At 48.9% G+C, this 19612-nt stretch overlaps 1 protein-coding gene across 1 annotated transcript in view; it reads right to left on the bottom strand.

The window, feature by feature from the left end:
* Positions 1–1097: 1097 nt before the first annotated feature.
* The window catches only part of Tspan14 (tetraspanin 14), a 57978-nt gene continuing 39463 nt past the window's right edge, over positions 1098–19612 (bottom strand). The window contains exons 3-9 of the mRNA XM_075988669.1: positions 13767–13817; positions 11910–12056; positions 10492–10662; positions 8687–8812; positions 7152–7196; positions 4924–5043; positions 1098–3642 (exon numbers count right to left, since the gene is read on the bottom strand). Of these exons, the coding sequence (XP_075844784.1) occupies positions 3571–3642; positions 4924–5043; positions 7152–7196; positions 8687–8812; positions 10492–10662; positions 11910–12056; positions 13767–13817 (732 nt within the window). The 3' untranslated portion in view covers positions 1098–3570. The remainder of the gene's footprint in view (positions 3643–4923; positions 5044–7151; positions 7197–8686; positions 8813–10491; positions 10663–11909; positions 12057–13766; positions 13818–19612) is intronic.

Below are 19612 nucleotides of genomic sequence, written 5' to 3'. Positions count from 1 at the left end.
GCTTTAGCAGGGTTTCCTGTTACCTGGGACTGCAAACATAATCCCCTGAAGACCAACGTCCACTCGCTTGTGGCATATGGTTCAGTGGATAGCTTGGCCGAGTGAATGCACCACAGATCAATACCCTAAGTAAAAGGAACCATAGAAAGCTGCAAAAAAAAAAAAAATGATCTCCGTTTGGATGATGATCCAGAACATTTTCTGGAAGGATCCTTAGGAGTGGGAGTCTTCAGGCAATAGAAAACATGCCTCTCACTTCACACTCTATTTAGACAGCTTTTACTTATGATTTTAAAAAATGAAATTTAAAAGTCTGAGGTGACAAAAATGATGGTCTAAGGTGATAATTTAGTTTGGTAGTCATTAAGCTATGTTTTTGAAGCCCCTGCTGGGATGTGAGGTACAGAATACAGAAGAAAGCCAAGTGAAGGAGTTTTTGTCTCCGAGCTCTGCAGGAAGTGCTTGTATCCGGCCACTCCAAAGAAAGCACCCCCACTGCTGGTAAGGGTCCCCAAAACTCAGACAGCATCCACTTAAGGGCATTCTTTAACTCTTTCTCCCCCCAGTCACACCTTAGCCCCAGGGCTTTTTGTCGCTTTTTAAAGATTTATTTTATATATATGAGCAGCTTGTCTGCTTGTACTTATGTGCATCACATGTGTGCCTGGTGTTCACAGAGAGCAGAAGAGGGTGCTGGATCCCTTGGAACTGGTGTCACAGGTGGTTGTGAGCTACCATGTGGGTACTGGGAATCTAACCTGGGTCCTCTAGAAGAGCAACAAATGCTCTTAATTGCTACATCATCTTTCCTGTCCCTAGTGCCACTTTTATAATGCTCATTTCACATTTTCCAGAGGATCCTTGGAGACACCAAAAGTGACTGACTAAAAAGACAGTCCTTTTACGAGGATGAAGGGCAGCTCCTGCACACTAAATAAGCTCAGCTCAGAAGGCTGGACAGCATCCTTCTGACTTAACACAAGCATCTCAACTAAGATCATGATGGGAGGTAGGGTACCCCACAGTTCAAGGCTGACAATGTGGTACCCATGATCCTCAAGGACACAGAGGAATGTAATGCTGGGTATAGTGGTCTATTATTTGTATTTTAATAATGTTTCCTGAAGACCAGAGGCAAAGCTAAAGGCACTAGAGGTCAGGCAATGGTGACACACATCTTTAATCCCAGCAGCATTAAGGAGACAGAAACAGATGGATCTCTGTGAGTTCAAGGCAACCCTTGGCTACACAAGATCAATGCAGAAACAAACCCATGTGGTGGCGCTCCCACCTTTAATCCCAGCACGAAAGGGAATCTACAATGAGAGGAGGGAGAGGCTTAGTCTGTTTGGTTTGCAGTCACCCAGCCTTGGTAGAGAAAGACTTCTCTAGTGGCTTGGCTGCTTTGCTTTTCTGGTTTTCGGGTCGGACCCCAATTTCTGTCTCTGGGTTTTTATTATTTGTGCTGCAGTTGGGACAAAGGCATGGGCATACACGTTCTCTACCCCTCACTTGTCAGTGGAGGAATTTCAAACAGTTCTTTCCCCTCTGAAGCTATGGGCCAGGAAGCTACCAAGTGGCTCCCCATGCCAAGGCTGCGCATTCCTCCCTCTGCTGAGGAGCCTTCCAAGGGCAGCAGCCCACATGCTGCCTCGGGACCCTCCAAAGTGTCTCTCTTTGGAAAAGAGAGCATCTGATTCTGCACTGTGTAGAACAGAAAACCATCCAAAAGCTCACACAGTAGTGTCCTTTCTGGAACCATGGTGTCTGCGGACTCTTGTCCAGATGGACCATATTACTAGGGTTAGATTCGAGATAACTGAGAATAACGCCTCTTCGAGTTCTGGAAAGGAAGTTTTTACAGTTCATGCTTATAGCTGAGGGTGGCAAAGCATCAGCCACGCAGTTTCAACTGTCAGGTGCACGTGAAGGATGCGGGCACTCTGTTAGGATGTACCATAACTACTGTCACACCCGAAGCCTCAGGTCAGCTCAGTGGCTCAATTTATCACCAAAATGCTTGAAGTGGGTTTTTTTTTAATAGTGATTCCAAACAAAAAATGACCCAAACAACAGCATTAATATAAAGATATATTCCATAAAAGAGTTTGGCAGGTCAAAGAGAAGCATCACACTTCTAAAAACACAAGCATTCTTCTTCCTCTAGTCTATAGAGAATTATTTAAAAAACTATAACGTCATCATCATCATGAACACACACCCACCAGTATACACCACACTAGAATGTACACCTCGGCAAGTAACTGAAGGTAGGCACTCAACCCCTGAACGGTGAGGACAGTGAGCTACAGAGAAGCATTAAAGAGGAGCCCAGCCCAAGGGGGACGGACACCTGGCGTGCCTCAGGAGTACCCAGTACTTAAGACACACATCATTTTCAAGAGCAGCCCAGAACAGCACTGACAGTGAACACAATGGCAGAAGAATGGCATCTGGGTGGAGGAGTCATCACGGGAGTTAGAAATAAGATGCGCTGAGCTTCTGTACAGCACCTGGTGTCTGTGGTTCACAAGGGCCTGGCTGCAGAGTTGCCCTCCAGGGACAGCACACTTTGGGCCGCTAGCTGTATGTGGTCGTGAGAGGAACCTGGTTTCCAGCTAACAATCAGGAAGGTGGGATCCCCGGAGGGCAGCGGGGAGAAAGGTCAATCAGGATTCAAGTCCTGGTGGCAGTTTCAGTAGCACCGAGACCAGAAGACAGTGAAGCCAAGCAAGGGTGATGGGAGGGAGTGTGGCCTGGGGGGGAAGGGGCATGTCACAGCTGCTTCTTGAGACACTTAGGGAATGGAGAAGGACAGCTTGGCAACAGACACTGGGTAAGGCTGCTGAGAAAAGAATGCTGGAGAGAAGAGGCAATGAAGACATGGTGGTGGAACACTCTTACCCCTATAAATAACTATTTACATGCTTTAAGAACAGGAGAGCTGGCTCTCAGCAGGGCTTAATGCTATGGAGACACGAGGCTGTTCTACCCTGGGAGAGCAGTGTAGGCTTGGAAGGCAGTGGCAAGGTGCTTCCCTGGGACTGGCTTTGGCTGGCTCAGGCTTACTTCACTTGGACATGGCTGAGGATCCTGCAAATCCGTGGCATGTTTACACCACCATGAACCCTGTTGGCACTCGGGAACCCACTGGACCACTTATCCTCCCCTCCATGATTCTTGATCCGATGGAGCCAGAAGTTGTCCTCAACCTGCTGGTCCAACACAAATGCTCCACCCACAGCAGATAATAGTAGAGCATTACTGAGTGTGAGTGGGTAGGGCCTGTAGATGCTCTTGGGCTCCAAGAGGGCCATCAAGCCCCCCTTGCAGCCATGGGAGTCATCAGTCCTCAGAGTTACTACTCCAAATGAAGCCCACTTCTCTGTCTCTGGGCAAACCCCTTCAGAGATGCCATGTCAAGCGTGGGCAGAGGAGAAGGGGCCATCGTCTTCAGCACCAGCAAGAAGAAACAGAGAGGTCACATCACACTGTTGCCGAAGACAGGGGTCTGAATGTGGGTGGCTTCACCTCCACATGTGGCTCAGCTCCACTTGCTGCCTCTGCTTCTCAGAAGTGATGGCCTGCCTTCACTGCCTCGATGTCTGAGATCAGGGTCCTCGCCAGGAAGATGCCGAAGATCTGAAACCAAAGCCAAAAGTGTCAGCGGTGTAAAACAAGGGCAGGGAGCAGAGGAGCTAGTGGGGACTGCTGGCATGGACTCCCTCACCTACCCTACCAGGTCAAAGGGCAAAGTGAGAAGAGAGCTTGAAGTAGCCCAGGGTAGGCTACTGCATCCTTCAAGCATGGAAGAAGTCAGAGCAGGAGCCACAGACCAGAACAGATGCTCAGACTGTCTCCAGGGAGTGAACACGCCACACACCATAGGCGGGACCCACATATTTGAGTGCTAGGTCAAACTGAAAAATAACATCAACTGTTCAGAACCATACCCAGTAGGCCTCATTCCCAAGAGAATAGTCTCACAGCCATGCCCTGATGTCTGTAGGCAGGAATGTAGGGAGGGGAGGAAGAGGGGGAGGTTCTTCTACCTAAACAAACACACACTTGGGAGATGTGCTTGCTTTCTCCCCCTTCTAAGTTCTACGCTTCATAACTGAAGACAGTCTCTGAAGTTATTTTTCTGCCCACTTCACAACCTTTTTCTTTCCTTTTCCACAAGTGTCTCTCTAGTCTTCTTCTGTAGTCCCTCAAGGACACAGGGAAGAATAAAGAAGTGTTGTGTGGCTGCAACCAGGTCTACTCCAGTCACCTCTTCAAGGCTGAACCACCTGACACATAAACAGAGCTGCTTGAAGGCTGCCAGTGCCTCTTACTCACGGGACTAGTAAAACTGAGTTTCCCGGAAAGAACTGGGTTCTTGACTTTTTCTAGATTTTCTCATGGGCACCAGCCACCCCATTCACCACTGGGCTACTCATGTCTGTTCACATGAGGTATTTGTGATCAGGCAGAGCTTTAAGCCACAAAAGGCAGTGGGACATAGGGGCCTCTGCGGTGAGAGGAAGACTCCAGGAAGCCCAGCCAGGTGTTACGCAAAATAGTTCTGGGATGATTGCCCCAGCTAGAAGGAAGAGTTACCTCCCTCGCTAGAGCCACTGACACCTCCTTAAATACTGCTATTTCAATCAAGCAGAAGGGAAGGATCCTAAAGAGGCAACAGTTACTGGCCATGCACTCAAGTACCCTGACCACCACACAGGCAATCCATACAAAGCTTACTGGGCCCTCCAGAGAGGGTCACAGTTGTCTTGTCTGTCTCCCTTCAGGTCGCAGACTGTGGGGACAGAGGAGCCACAGCCCATCCTGGGTCCACCCTCCAACACACATGTACAGCTGCCACCATGCTATACATATACATGCACATGCAACTAGCCTTGGACACTCTTTCCTGGGCCATACCTGCAGTAGTGAGATGGCAATAAAGACACCAGCCACAATGTAGATGTTCCTGGGGAGCCAGCCTTCCAGAGCTTGGATGCATCCTTTTGTAAAGATGAACTCATCCCACTTGCTCTTCAACTGCAGAGAAACAGCACAGTGGCCTCAGCCTGAGCACACACAATCCCTGTCTGCCCCCAGAGAGCCTGGCTCTGGATGGGGCAGGGCAGGCACAGCAAGTGGATGATGGTCTTGGGGGGTTGAGAAGACACAAGAAAAATCCTGCATGAGAAACACACTCCAGCTTCAGTCTAGACCTCTCTCAGGGCCTGCTGCTATTCCATCTATCACCGATCTAAACGACAGCTCTCCTCTGGGAACTCAGTCTACATCCCCAGGCTGGAGACAACAAGGGCACGACAGCCAGAAGGATGGACCTGGGCTCAAGTCCCGGGTTACCCTTGAATTTGAGCTACTGTGTCCTGACATTTAGTTAGGAAATATAAGGTACTGATGAGGAAGGGGAATGCCAAGCTTTCTCAATTAAAGAAGTTGGCAGAAGAAAGGTCAGAGGCTCTTTAGATTGTGTCTCCCACTGGGAAGCTTGGCTCTGGGAGACAGAGTCAGCCAGGCCCCCATCTACCAATCCTCCTGGAAAAGCAATGTGTGGAGATCCTATAACAGCACACAGCCAGCTCGTACTACCTCATAAGTGGCAATCAGCCACAGTTTCCTCCCTGTCAACATGGATGAAACATCAACTCATGCCAGGGGCACTATGGGATACGCTGTGCCATACTTGCCCCCCCCCCCCCGATTGTGTCTGTATATGAAAACGGGTCTTTGCAGGTAGCCTAGGCCATCAGGATAAGGTCTGATCCTGTCCGTATTTGAGACGTGTACAGAGGCAGACCAGGTAAAGAGGAGTGAGGATGTGAAAACCCAGAAGATAGGCCTGGAACAGCTCCTTCTTATGCAGCCCCAAAAGTTGACCCAGCTGATAGCTTCATCTTGGCCTTCTAGGCTCCAGAATCGTGACACAATAAATGTCTGTCTGTCACTGAGCTCTCCATCTTCAAATAGAGATGAGATCTTCAACATGAAAGCCAGGCTCCATACAGATGCCTCTCTCTGGTTTTGGCCATTCGGGATGCCAAAACAAAACAGCACAGTGACCTAAGGCAACAGAAGTTCCTTCCTCTGCACTGCAGAGGCTGCAGCCTAACACCAAGGCACCAGCAGACTCGGAGTCTGGGGCTGAGTTCCAGTTAAACAGTGTCTTCTCGCTGAATACTCACATGCCAGAAGAGGTGAAAGGCTCTTGGGATTTTTTTTTTCAGATTTATTTATGTGTGTAAGCATTCTGGCTGCATTTATGTCTTCACACCCTGTGTAAACAGTGACTACAGAGGACAGAAGGCAGCATCCATCCTCTGGAACTGGAGTTACAGATGGTTGTGAGCCACTATATGTGTGCTAGGAACCAAACCCTCTGCAAGAACGACAGTGCTCCTTATGTCTAAGCCACCTCTCCAGGCCATACAAGGTCTTTTAGTAAGATCAGAAATCTCTTCGCTGGGGACTAGGCTTCAGCTTGTGAATTCTGGGAGATAAAACACCCACCAAACAGCTTGTTCCTATGAAACTAAGATTCCCAAAATACAGATCAACTGCCCTAGTGTCCAAGAAGATGGATTTCTACGGTCCGAGACACCTCCTCTTTGACAACAGCAGCCAACCATATCACCAAAACCCGCCAGAGAACAGACCACAGTAAGGAGGATATGCCTTTGTGGCTATCTTAACACATCCAAAGCCCTCACTCCATGTGGTCTGTAAGAAGCACTGGGTTTTAGTCTGCCCTAATCCAGGCATCTCTCTCTTGCTCTTGCCTCCATGCAGAAGCTGGAGCAAGTCACACACCCCACAAGCCAACCTTCTCCTCAATTCCTATACGTAGATAACTCTTACATAGCTTCTGTTCCCAATTCTATACTACTTCTAATGCAGTGAGATGGTTAGTAAAACAAGGGTTTTTTAGTCACAGGGCTTTAAGTCTGTGTGTGTGTGTGTGCGCACGCATGCACGTGGTCAGACTCAGCTCACTGCAGGTTTAGATAGGACCCAAGTGAGTCTTCCTGTTTCCCACTCCAGTTTGCACTTTTCCTGAAGCAGGAGGTTAGACCACAGACTGAAACCTAAGGAACAGTCCCCCAAAGCCCTTTGAAGCTCTGTGTTGATAATCTTACCTGAATCCTGACGTCATAGCCACACTGCGTGTTCACAACTTTTTGCTGTAAGAGAAGCAGAAAACTTAAGTCACTTTTGTCCTGTCAAAAACCTGGCGGTAGGAGGCACTAGGAAATCACAGCCTACACCTACAGAGAATCCATCACCGCTCACACCCTGCAGCCAACCAGCTCCCCTTCCATGCTAGCAGAGGGGTCAGTGAGCTGCTTCTGTGGTGGTTCAGCAGTGAATTTTGTAGACTCGGGGTACAGAACCAGACTTAATCTGCCTCATCAGCAGGAGTACAAAACCTGGAGAGCACACAAACAATCCGGCTTGACTATACTTTCAGGAAACAAAGGCCACTGGGCTTGGAATTTCATACAATTTCTTATACAAAATATTTTTTTTTCTTCACCCATATTTGAGGTTAGATATCCCCCAAAGGCTTAGTCCTCAGGGTACTGCTATTGGGAGGTATAGAGTCCTTAGGAGATGGAGCCTGGAAGGAAGCCCCTAGGTCTCTAGGACTGTGTCCTGTAAGGGAACAGGGGATTCTGTCCTGTTCTTTAGCTATGTAGTGGGTAGCTATGTGCTCCTTGCCATCTTCACCAGGTACCAAATTCTGAAAGCATCAGGACCACCTCCAACACTGTCAGACAGCGTAACTCTTTCTCCTTAAATTCTAGGGATTAAATTTAGGGCCTCTTGCATAATAAGTATACTCCCTACCACTGAGTCCCACAAACCTTTCCTCAGACGGCTGGTTATAGTGATGGAAAACTGACTACAACAACCACTGAAAAGCAATGCATCCTTGGCACAGGTCATACAAAGCAATCAGGCAAATTTCACCTTGGGCCACAGTTGGCCACCTTTGGGCCAGGAAGGAGGTGATTATTACACTTGCTACACTCACTGCACCAGCATTTGCTGCGCTGCTGGATTTCAAACATTCCTGGACACCTCTGACGCCACTGTGCAACCTCAGCAAACAGGCCTCTCCCACATCCAGAATCCTGCCCAGGTAATAACAGAGTGAAGGCGTGCTTCTCAGGGGCTACGACTAGGCATCACAGGGCTGTGAAGAAGCTTGTGCAGGGCTGATCTCTATTCCAGCAAAACATAGTCCGTCTTCATACATTACCCAAAGTGCTCAATTTCCAGAACCCTGAGCACTTACGCCTTAGACTAGGAATGAAAGCAGGTGAAGAAGAGGCTAGACAATTATTAACCATGGAGTGGCTGTCCTCCATATGGGAGGTATACATAACTTTACAATCTGTGGGCTTCTGGGCACTGAGTACACTCTGCAGAGAGCACACCACGTTCACAGCAAGGGCCGGGAGCACCCCTTTCCCCCGCACAGAGCCAAGGTGCACCACTATGAGGTCTCCCCGAATGCATGCACAGTATTTCAGAGCTGCAAGGACCGGAGGTGGATGGAGGGAGCGGAAGGAACGCACCACACTCCATCAGTGTGTCGGGAATCAGCAGCCTGGTGGGCTCTGGCAGTGGCAGGAGCTGCTGGGCTAGGGAAGGGACATATGCTCACCGCAGGATCTGGCACACAGCAGGAGAAGGGCACTCCACATTTCTCTCGGCTGTAGCTGGCACCACTGCAGTTGAAGTAGACATTGAGGTCCCAGTCTTCAGGGCCATAGGCCCCACAGCACTGATTCTGAAATCACAAAAGCCAAGAACCACATGAGGAAGGCCAGGGTCACTTAGCCAACCTAAGGTGTCTCTGGATGGCAGAGCATGTTCCCATTTACCAGACAGAGGGACACCAAGGCGGCCCACAGAGACGCTGAATAACACCAACAAATGGCAACCCGCTAGGAAGGAGCAGCAGACATGCCATCTCCTCTGTGCGGCTCACAGCATGCTTACGTCCAGTTGTGCCACTTGCCAGAACCCACCCAAGCTACACTCCCTCCCCTTTAAAGGCTCGCTGATGTACCGCTCTCCTAATCTAGAGAGCACTGCGAGACAAGCCTTACTCCCTGGTAAACGGTCACAGCTGCTGAATATGTACGACTAGGGTGAGCATCAACAGTAACTCACTAAACTCCTGCCTTGACCTGGGGCCGCTGCCTTCCACTCCCCAGTACACTGTGTAGCTGACAATAGTCCTCATCAGCCTACAGAGGTGCAGCCCCTGCACACCATGAACAGACCCTGAGGGAGTGGCCCAGCCTCAGCAGGTCCCTTCCTACACTCACCTTTGAGGCTGGCCTAGAGGCCAAGAGCAATCTCTCCCTCCTCCACATCCTACTTTTCTAGTGAAAATCCCATCTTCCCCACCCACGCTCCTCCACGATGCAAGAAGCTTTAATGACTTAGTGACCATCTAAGTCATCCCAAGGCCTAAAACTTACTGGATCCTTCTTTATTTCTAGAAGAGATGGGCCTGGCAAAGCACAAACATTCCTCTAATTTCAATAATCAGAGGGTAAGCTTGAGAGTAGCCTGGGCTACACAGCAAGATCCTGTGCCCCGTCTCAAAAAAAGACAGACAGGCGACAGGAAGACAACATCGCTTAGGAAAGAGCAGGGAAAGTGCTAGAAACTAGCAGGCCATGCCATATGAGCACAAAAGAAAGAAATGGAAGAGAGAGGACAGCAAGGCCATCTGCAGGGGGCTAAAACGCAGGATCCTCCCAAGTCAGAAAAGGTAGGGGAGCCTCTCTGTTTGCACAAAAGGGTTTTGCTGGCACCCAGGCCGCATGCAACAGGGTAAACAAGTTTTGGTCAGTTATTTTTAGTGCTTTCTGGTTTCTCTTCAGAACCAAGTGTTCCACAGTAAAGACATTTTGGAAGCCACGCTTCAGGGAGAGGCAGATCTAACAGGCCACTGTGGCAGGCAATGGGTTCATCCCAGGGGCTACAGCAGCCAGTGATCCAAGCTTCCAGGTGCAGCTGCAGACTAGGGGAAGGGGCAGGAAGGCTGAGGGACACAGCTCTGCTTACTCAACCCCCTGGGGAATGTTTCTGAGAGGTCACAGCCCTCTTTCTGAGAAGGCTTCCTCCAGGCAGTTTGCCCTTCTCGAACAGGAAGGAGAAAAGGTCCCAGAGAGGAAGGGGACAGGAATAGCTCCTGTGGTGAGTCACAAGCCTGGGGGAGGAGCTCTATCCTCTCCATCCCCTCTCCATCCATGAGACCAAAGGTCCTGGGGAGAATTGTGACTGAGCTGACCAGAGGTATAGGGGATGCTCCATACCACCCTGCCATGCTGTGGCAGAAAAGCCACTGAGCAGGGAAGGCCTCATTCCCATCTCAGCTGTAGGGCACCCCAGGGTGACCAGAGGTGGCAAAGGGCATTCTTTAGCAGGAGGCCTGTGGGGAGCAGAGCTTACGGCTTTCTGAAGGGAGTCGATGAGGTTCTGTAGGTCAATGTCGTCCCGATAGGATCGGATGTTGCTCTCGAAGAATTCCCGGAACCGGTCCCTCACCCAGTCCTGGAACAGAAAGGCCAGCACAGCCACGGCCAGTTCCAGGAAGAAAATGAGCACAATGGCCCCGCAGAACTGCATGGGCACAAGAGAGGGGGAGTCAGTCGCCATCAGCCTGGCAAACCCATGTACCCCACTAGACCCAGAGCCACCACCCGCTGTACAGAATTTCATCTCCATAAACGGGGTTCACCACTATTCATGCCTCAGTTACCACGGCTGGAAATTGCGATGAGCAGAGAGGGAGGGAAAGTCCAAACCACCATTTCCTGGGAGGCAGCCCTCACTCCCCTCCCCCACCCTGGGGAAAGAAGCCTTGTCAGTAGCTTCCACAGGGAGCCTCCACCCAGGCTTTATCTGCTCCCATCCCTCCACACTACCATCCTAACCCTCCAGTCCCCTTTAGGAATGAGAAAACTGAGACTAAAACACAGAGGGCATCTGAGTTCCCTACCACTCTAGAGGTAGAGTATGATCAAGAGCCAAGCAGGATCGCCAGCCACATGCAGGCCTCTCTAGAAGCATGGCTGTGCAGGCGGGCAGTAGTAACATTCTATTGGGACCCATGCAGCCACTGGGGCACAGATGAAACTATCTGACGCTAAGAAGCTTTGTCACATCTAGGAAACGGGAAGGAGCCTGCCCAGGAAAACTGGAGAGGAATCGCAAGCGTGTACAAGCACGTGCACACAGTCTGTTCCCATAGACCTGAGGTGCAAAACACAGTGTTTGGAAGAGGGAGAAGATCTAGAAAAATGTGTGCTTTGCTTTTCAGATGAAAAAAGCTTGACCTAATAAACTCAACAAATAATAAATCATAAAGAAAATAAAAGTGTTTGCCTCACCAGGTGCTATTTAATTTTAACTAAATACATTTAAAAATGAAGTCGTATCTAAATATAAAACTAAACTCTTAGCAATTCATAATTCTGCCAGAAAATTAAGAACTCTACATTACATCCAACAGATTCACACCCAGGAGGAAGGAAATGGTTTCTTAATTCGACTGGCGACATTGTTTGATCTTAGCCAGAAAGGGCAAAGGTGAGCAACAAACAATCAATCCCTTTAGAACTCCCTTTAGGGGAGCCATAAGGCAAAGGAGGCAGGTAGAACCCCTGCATCAGATGGCTCCTATGGGAGGGGACAGCAAACCCCATTCTCCTAAGATGAGGAACCATCATCTGGGCTTTGCTCCCCAAATCTTCCCTCCAGTGAGACAGAGGTTCAAAGGCCTCCTCCCTGCTTCTACTGCCTGGGTCAGAAAAGATGTAAGCCCAGCACATCTCCCGCCTCCCACCATCAACTCCAGGACCACTCACAAACTTGAGCAGGCAGATGTTCTCCCGGAGAGCCCCCACACAGCCTGCGAAGCCCAGTGTGAACATCACCACGCCCACCATCAAGACCAGCACCACAGGGTCGATTCCATGCAACCGGGTCACCTTGGTAAGGTCGGACAGCACACCCTGGAAGAGGCAGAGAATACAAGGTAGCAATGCCCTAGGAATGGAGTCAAGGTCCTGGGGCAAACTCTGTCAGCAGCTATGGCAGGGGCCTGCTTCTCAAGAGATCAAGAGCCAGGCCAGAGTGTGCTCTAAACACTTCCAAGAGGCCCCAAGTCTAGTTAGATCCTTGTCCACCTCAGCCTCCAGACACTTTTCCCATGAAGTTCCAGGTCCACATTGAAGATGGGGGCTCCTATGAGCCCAGACCCAGATTCCTCCATGGCCCGCAGGGTACCTTGGCCAGGCCTCAGAGAAGTGGAGTCCAGTGGCCTATGGTCAAACTGGCTAAAAGCAGCCTCAAAATGAACATTTTTGAGGAAACACACCCAGCAAGGAGAGATGAAGGACTAGTGTTGCCTGGAGAGCTTTCTATGATGGAGCCGTCCTATCAGCATGGTTCAAAGAAAACCACTGTTGTTCTTGCAGGGGCTAGGGACAAATAAGAATTGGTTTATCATTTTTATTCAAATACATATAGTCAGGGACTACTGAGGCGGCTCAATAGGTAAAGGCACTTGCTACCTTGCCTGGCAACCTGAGTTAAATCTCTAGGACCCACATGGTAGAAGAAAGAGCACTGAACCTACTCCCGTAGGTTGTTGTTTGACCTCTACTCATGCGTATAAATCACACACAAAAAAAAGAAAAAGCAGTAAAATCTTTAAAAAGATATATGCATTTATGCAATATTTAAAAATAATTATATATAACTAGTGGCAACCACAATGGACAGATTCTGTGATATTCAAAGCAGTGGGAGTTGGGGAAGCTGCCAAAACAAACAGATAGATACATAGGGAGCTCCAGGATCATGGCTCATACAGATCAAGTCCATTGCAATCCCAAATATGGCCACATGGTGGCACTGTTAGGCATGGGTTACTGCCTGCGGGTCACTAGGACAGAGACCTTGTATTGTACAGCAGCTTTTGCCATCAGCGGTTCACAAGCCTCTTTGAAATTTGGAAATATCCAATTCTGCTCCTAAGACCATCACATAAAAGCTCATAGACCAAAGTGCTCTGCTTCCTTTTTCTGGAAGCAACAGCAGGTTCCACCACAGAAACAGGGGTGCTTCAGCTTTGGGTCCTGCTTGCTCCCCATTCCTGAAAGAATTCTAGCTTTCCCACCTATAAGCTACAAGCACTAACCTTTCATAGGGTAAGGTCAGCACCAGGACTCCACCTTGCCCCTGGAGCTCTCATCCCTTAGAGTACCAAGTGCCCCCTTGTCTAGCTGCAAAACGAGAGCTTGGTTTCTCCTTCCTCGGCACACAGGTTCTTGACCTCCTCCCTAGAATGCCAGGGGCATAGAACCAGGCTTTATCTGTTCCCTTTGTTCTGTAGGCCAGGACAAGCACTTAAGGAGTAAACATGACTGTGCACAGGGACCTGTTCACTTGTTCCCAGAAATAACAGAAAGGGTTAGCAGGCAGCCCCAGGCCTGCCTTGGGCACAGCTGCCAAGCCCAGTGGGTACTCTTCCAGTACTGACCTAACTGTCCATGACCTCCAGGAGCAGAGCCAACTTTTAGAGGCAAGTTCTTTCTGGGGGTTAAAATGCTACAAACCTTTCACTGCACAGTTAGTGACTACTGAGCAGGCTAGAGGAGGGAACAATGCAAGTCCAATGGCTCTAGGCCTGGCTGCCTGGTAACCGAGGTTCCACCTACCTTTTCGCTCCATGCCCACAGCCCGACTCCAAGGAAGACAACGCCAGCCAGCTGCAGGGGTAAAGGGAGGGAAAGAGAAGAGAGAGATCAGAAACCAGCACTAGGAACAAAGTCTACATTCTAGTCGAGTGAGCTGTCTCCTGTCCAGTGTGGCATCTGAATCTTGCAGATGAAAGAGCCATGGAGACTGCAGACAGAACGGCCAGTAGCTGTTTCTACCTGAGATGGCTGCAAGACCAAAGAGGCAAGATAAGGATGCTGAGATCAGTCCTAGAGAGACAGACAGCCTCATGCTGACAAGAGACTGTTTCTTCTTCCTGTCCACCTTCACCCTCAACTCACTTCAGTGTGCAAGACCCTGTATTCCGGGCGACTGCCAGGGTTATTGGAGGCCTCTGACCCAGCTGAGATCGCACGGCTTAGGCCAGCTGCAAGGCAAAGCTACAGGGGAAAAGCACAATCCAAGACCACCTGTTGCCCATCTCAGTCCCACAGCCCAGGATTCAGACTCCAAACACAGACAAGCAGGTACTCAACGTGTTCACTGGTCAGAGCGGAGTCTCCTCATCACAATTGCACATAGCATGAGACAGATACACATATACTCAGGAAATAGCAGGGTCTTAGCTGATAGATTAAGGTAAGCCACATTAAGCAGAAGAGGGGCACTGTAACTCAACCTCCCCACTACCGTCGCTCACTGACCCAAATACACCACACACTCCTAAAGCAGAGCGGCTTTGTACCCTATAAAGTTCGATGCCCCGTGCTCTGCAAATGGAGCTGCCTGTTCTGTTGTTGGTTTGTTCTCTACTTTACACTATGCTGGCATTTCAACGCCATTTAGTGGGACCTCACAGTAAGTAAGCGCTAGGTTTCTCCGTGACTCAACTTTGCAAGTGGTATTCTCCAACTTTAAGTGGCTTCTGCCTATTTTATTCAATACCAGACCCATGTAGCTGGAACAGGAAGGAAAAGCCCTGTGATGAAAACCCTGGGAGGTTTCGGTGCTCACTGGATCACAGGTCACTGTCACGAAATGCACACAGGCCTGATATCTGGTTGTGGCTCTCTGAGGGCTCACAGCTTACCACGGTTGGTTCATCTGTTCACTGTTTCTTCTTAGAAGCAGATACTGGGTGAGCATTCTGAAGCTAGAAGACTAGTTCCCTGAGCCATCCTACACCACACTGGGCTCTTAGCAGTAAAATCTTTGTTTTCCTGGACTCTATATCCCCTCTCTCCATCAGTTTCACAATGGCATGGGAAGTAAAGCAAAAGGCCACCCTACAACTCCTTAAGGCAACCAGTGACTAGACTTGTCTTTCAGCAGAGTGGAGGCCTTTTTCTCATCTGACCTCATAAGAAGTAAGGTCACTGTTGGTCATTCCTCCTCCTCCTTCAATCAGGTTCAAAGACAGCAAACATACATAGCTTGGGGCTGTCTTCCTCCCTTGCTGTCGCTCATCCTTCCCTTCAGATCCCACTAAATGATGGTAAATCTAATGGCTCAGTCAAAGACCCTTGGAACACTGGGGGCAGGGGCATGATGATCCAGCATTCACATAGCTTTAAATACTACCACATCCATGACCATCAACCTCACAGCTCACATCTACCATCTCCTCGTGGCCTCCAGGGCCCTTCTTCCTCAGCTCCTTTCCTTATTAAACACCACTACATCTGTTCACTAGTCATTTTTGAGAAAACTCACAAGATGGAAAGAGGCCTCATACTCACCAACTGGGACCCTCTGCTCATTTTACCTTCAAACCTTAAGAGTGTGTGTGGCCAGTTTTCTTCCTGATTCTCAGCTCCCCTCTGTCCATAATCTACCTCCTTCCAGGTCTGCAATAAACTGGAATCATCATTTAAAACTCCTCTATCATTTGGTATCCAAAGGACTGGTCTTAATGCCCCCAGTACATACCAGAATTCTCAGGTCCTCAAAGTTCCTGGAGTAAGCTACACATTCTCCCTCAGGTAGACTATTTAGTACACCGAATGGAATGCAAGCACTGTGCACATAGCTGTTATACTACATTCTTTAGGGAACAGTGAGAAACAGTCTTCTGTGCAGTTTTATAGCATCTTCCATCATGGTGAACTGAGATGCAGAACTATCACTTGCGGAATATGACTATGACCAGGTCACTCCACACTTCAAAATGCTGCAGTCACTTCCCCTCACACCTAGGGTGAAATTAAGGTTCTACCACAGTCTGCCACCGCCTGGCCTCAGTTCCTCACCGCCTCCTTCCCATCATCTAGGTCTTCCCCCAAGATGTCTACCTTTGCCACCCTATATGAACTTAGTCCCTACTGGCTTGGTTCTCGGTGCAGCCCTGATCCTAACTCAAGTGGACCATGCCTACCTTCAGCCACATTCTCATCTGTCTGCTCAGGGCTGTAACTCCCTCATGTGGAGAAAGATGGTGCAGACTGGGCCCATGTGAGAACCCCACCAAGGCTTCAAGACCAGAAGGCCCCAAGTCTGGGGTTCTTCACACTCTCCTCTATGCATGCTTCTGGGTTTACTTCTTGGTCTCATGTACTCCCGAGGGCCAGGCAAGAGCCTACCTAGCCTGGCTTGCCAGGCTCATGACCAATCACACTACATACACAGAATTAGTGCAGTAAGATTGGAAGGTATCTTGACACTGCTGCCATCCAGTGTTCCCATTCAAAACTGGGCCTGCCTGACCACTTAGAGCAGTCCGCCCACTTCCGGGGATCTAGGGACAGGTGAGAAAGAAGGTTATCTTGAAACACTCAATCAGTGGCTCTCAGACTCCCCTTCCCTCCCCACATTAAATCAGCCTCAACTCCACATACACTTAGATGTTACTGAGCCCACGCTGAGGTGTTTGGTTCGATTAAGACATGGTCTCTCTATATAGGCCTGGTTGTCTTAGAACTTGCTATGTAGATCACGTTAGCCTTGAAGTGATAGAGCTCCTCTTGCCTCTGCCTCCAGAGTGCTGGGATTACAAGCGTGTACCACCATATCCGGCCTTGAGGTGCTGCTTTAATTTTATTCTGGAGTAGCTAAACAGAAAGAATGATGTTGGCTCTGCCAAAGCAAGTGTACAAAGTTGTGCATATGTAGGCAGACTCCAACTCATGTCACACACGGGCACGTACCCTCCTTCAAGACCTGCAGGAGACTGCTGCTGGATCTGTTACAGTCATACGTTTTCTCTTACAATGACTAAGAAGGACTCCTTCTCCTGTCATCTTATAAAAAGAACTGAGGTTAACTCAGACCCAAAAGACAGGAACTTAACAGCCACATGTCTGCTCAAGGGTTCAGTGAATATTGCCCAAGGCAGGAACTTTGGAGACCAATTATGGTCAAGAACCTACGAGAGGACCAGACAAGGGAAGTGAACGGCGCCTGGACCACATACCAGCTCCAGGAGTGAATGGCAGTCCTGTCATTTCCTCCCCAGAACTCCCACAGATAGGGAACGAATGTGGAATCATGTCCGAGGTTACACTGGGCCAACAGTTAGGGAGCCTGCATCAGATGGATCTGCAAGCTGGTGACAGACTTAAGAACCCCATCTGGGTATCTCAATCCCTGACAGCATATTATCTTACTACCCACAGGGACAGAAGAGTGGGCAGCACTCTGAGTCATGGGCCCTACAGAGCACCTACAGAAAACTGACCAAATGAGACAAGGCTCCACAGAGAACGTTCTTAGGCTGCACAACCCTCAAACAACATCACTGTGTTAAGAAGGAACATTCTACAAGTCTATATCCCAGTCAGAGCAGAAGAATCTCTGAGAGTCTCTGTAAAGATTCAGGAGCAATTACAGGAACAAGAGGTTCCATTGAACAATGGGTTAAAGAAGCTCACAGCATATAATTCAAGAATCCCAGGACTAAGGTTATTAAATGAAAATCTCTGGGCAACCTTCCCTATGGTAATTGATCAGAAAGCCCCCCCCACATATACACATGCATGCATACATACACCCATATCCCTACATACACATGCACGCACCCACCACACACACATCCACACACCCATACCCCCACACCCCCATACACACCCACATACAAGTCCCCCCACACCCACACTCTCCCACACCACACCCCTTACACCACACACAACAACACAACAACCCCCTCTGCATTAGTCAGGGTTCTTCTGGAGGGCAACAGAACTGGTAGAATGAACAAGTAGATACATAAAAAGTAATTTATTAGAATGTCATACAGGCTGTGGCCCAGCTGATCCAACAATGACTGTCTACCAACAGAAGGTCCAAGAATCCAGTAGTTGCTCAGTCCACAAGGCTGAATGTTTCAGCTAGCCTTCAGTATACACTAGAATCCCAAAGAGGCAGGCTCTAGTGCCAGGGAAGGAATGGACTTACCAGCAAGAACAAACGGGCAAAGAATGAAAGCTTCCTTCTTCCTTGTAATTTATATAGGCCGCCAGCAAAAGGTGTGGCCCAGATTAAAGGTAGATCTTCCCACATCAAAAGATCTGGATTAAAAGTGTGTCTTCCCATCTCAAATTATTTAATTAAGAAAATAATCCCAACAAGTGTGCCCAGACACTTAGGTTTTAGTTCCGGATGTAGTCAAGTTGATAGGAAGAACAGCCATCATACCCTCCACAAACAAGAACGAGATGCCCTACTGGAGCATCCTAAGTTGGCACGGGTTTCCCGTATTCTGGAAGCTGCAAGAATGCCCTCCCCAGTCCTCAAACAAGCACTGCACTGAGCTCTGAGAGTTTTGCAGAAGAAAGGGAGGAGGGATTGTATAAGCCAGGGGGGTCAAGATGAGAGAACCCACAGAGACGGCAGATCTGAACTCGTGAGAGTTCATGTACACTGGACCGACAATTAGGGAGCTTGCATCAGACGGATCTGCATGTGTGTAACAATTGTGTAGCCTGGTCTCTTAGTAAGGCTTCTTTTTTTAAATTTATTTATTTATTAAGGATTTCTGCCTCCTCCCCGCCACCGCCTCCCATTTCCCTCCCTCTCCCCTGATCAAGTCCCCCTCCCTCATCAGCTCGAAGAGCAATCAGGGTTCCCTGACCTGTGGGAAGTCCAAGGACCGCCCACCTCCATCCAGGTCTAGTATGGTGAGCATCCAAACTGCCTACGCTCCCACAAAGCCAGTACCTGCAGTAGGATCAAAAACCCATTGCCATTGTTCTCGAGTTCTCAGTAGTCCTCATTGTCCCCTATGTTCAGCGAGTCCGGTTTTATCCCATGCTTTTTCAGACCCAGGCCAGCTGGCCTTGGTGAGTTCCCAACAGAACATCCCCATTGTCTCAGTGTGTGGGTGCACCCCTCGCGGTCCTGAGTTCCTTGCTCTTGCTCCCTCTCCTTCTGTTCCTGACTTGGACCTTGAGATTTCTGTCCGGTGCTCCAATGTGGGTCTCTGTCTCCTTTCATCGCCTGATGAAGGTTAATATTCATGAGGATGCCTATATGTTTGTCTTTGGATTCACCTTCTTATTTAGCTTCTCTAGGATCGCGAATTATAAGCTCAATGTCCTTTATTTATGCCTAGAAACCAAATATGAGTGAGTATATCCCATGTTCCTCTTTTTGGGTCTGGCTTACCTCACTCAGGATAGTGTTTTCTATTTCCATCCATTTGTATGCAAAATTCAAGAAGTCCTTGTTTTTTACTGCTGAGTAATACTCTAATATGTATATATTCCATACTTTCTTCATCCATTCTTCCATTGAAGGGCATCTAGGTTGTTTCCAGGTTCTGGCTATTACAAACAATGCTGCTATGAACATAGTTGAGCATATACTTTTTGTTGTATGATAGGGCCTCTCTTGGGTATATTCCCAAGAGTGG

This window comes from Microtus pennsylvanicus, chromosome 10 (assembly GCF_037038515.1).
Source record: "Microtus pennsylvanicus isolate mMicPen1 chromosome 10, mMicPen1.hap1, whole genome shotgun sequence".
Classification (NCBI taxonomy): Eukaryota; Metazoa; Chordata; class Mammalia; order Rodentia; family Cricetidae; genus Microtus; species Microtus pennsylvanicus.
Note: the sequence above shows the minus strand (reverse complement) of the source record. Positions and strands in the feature narration are given on the sequence as shown.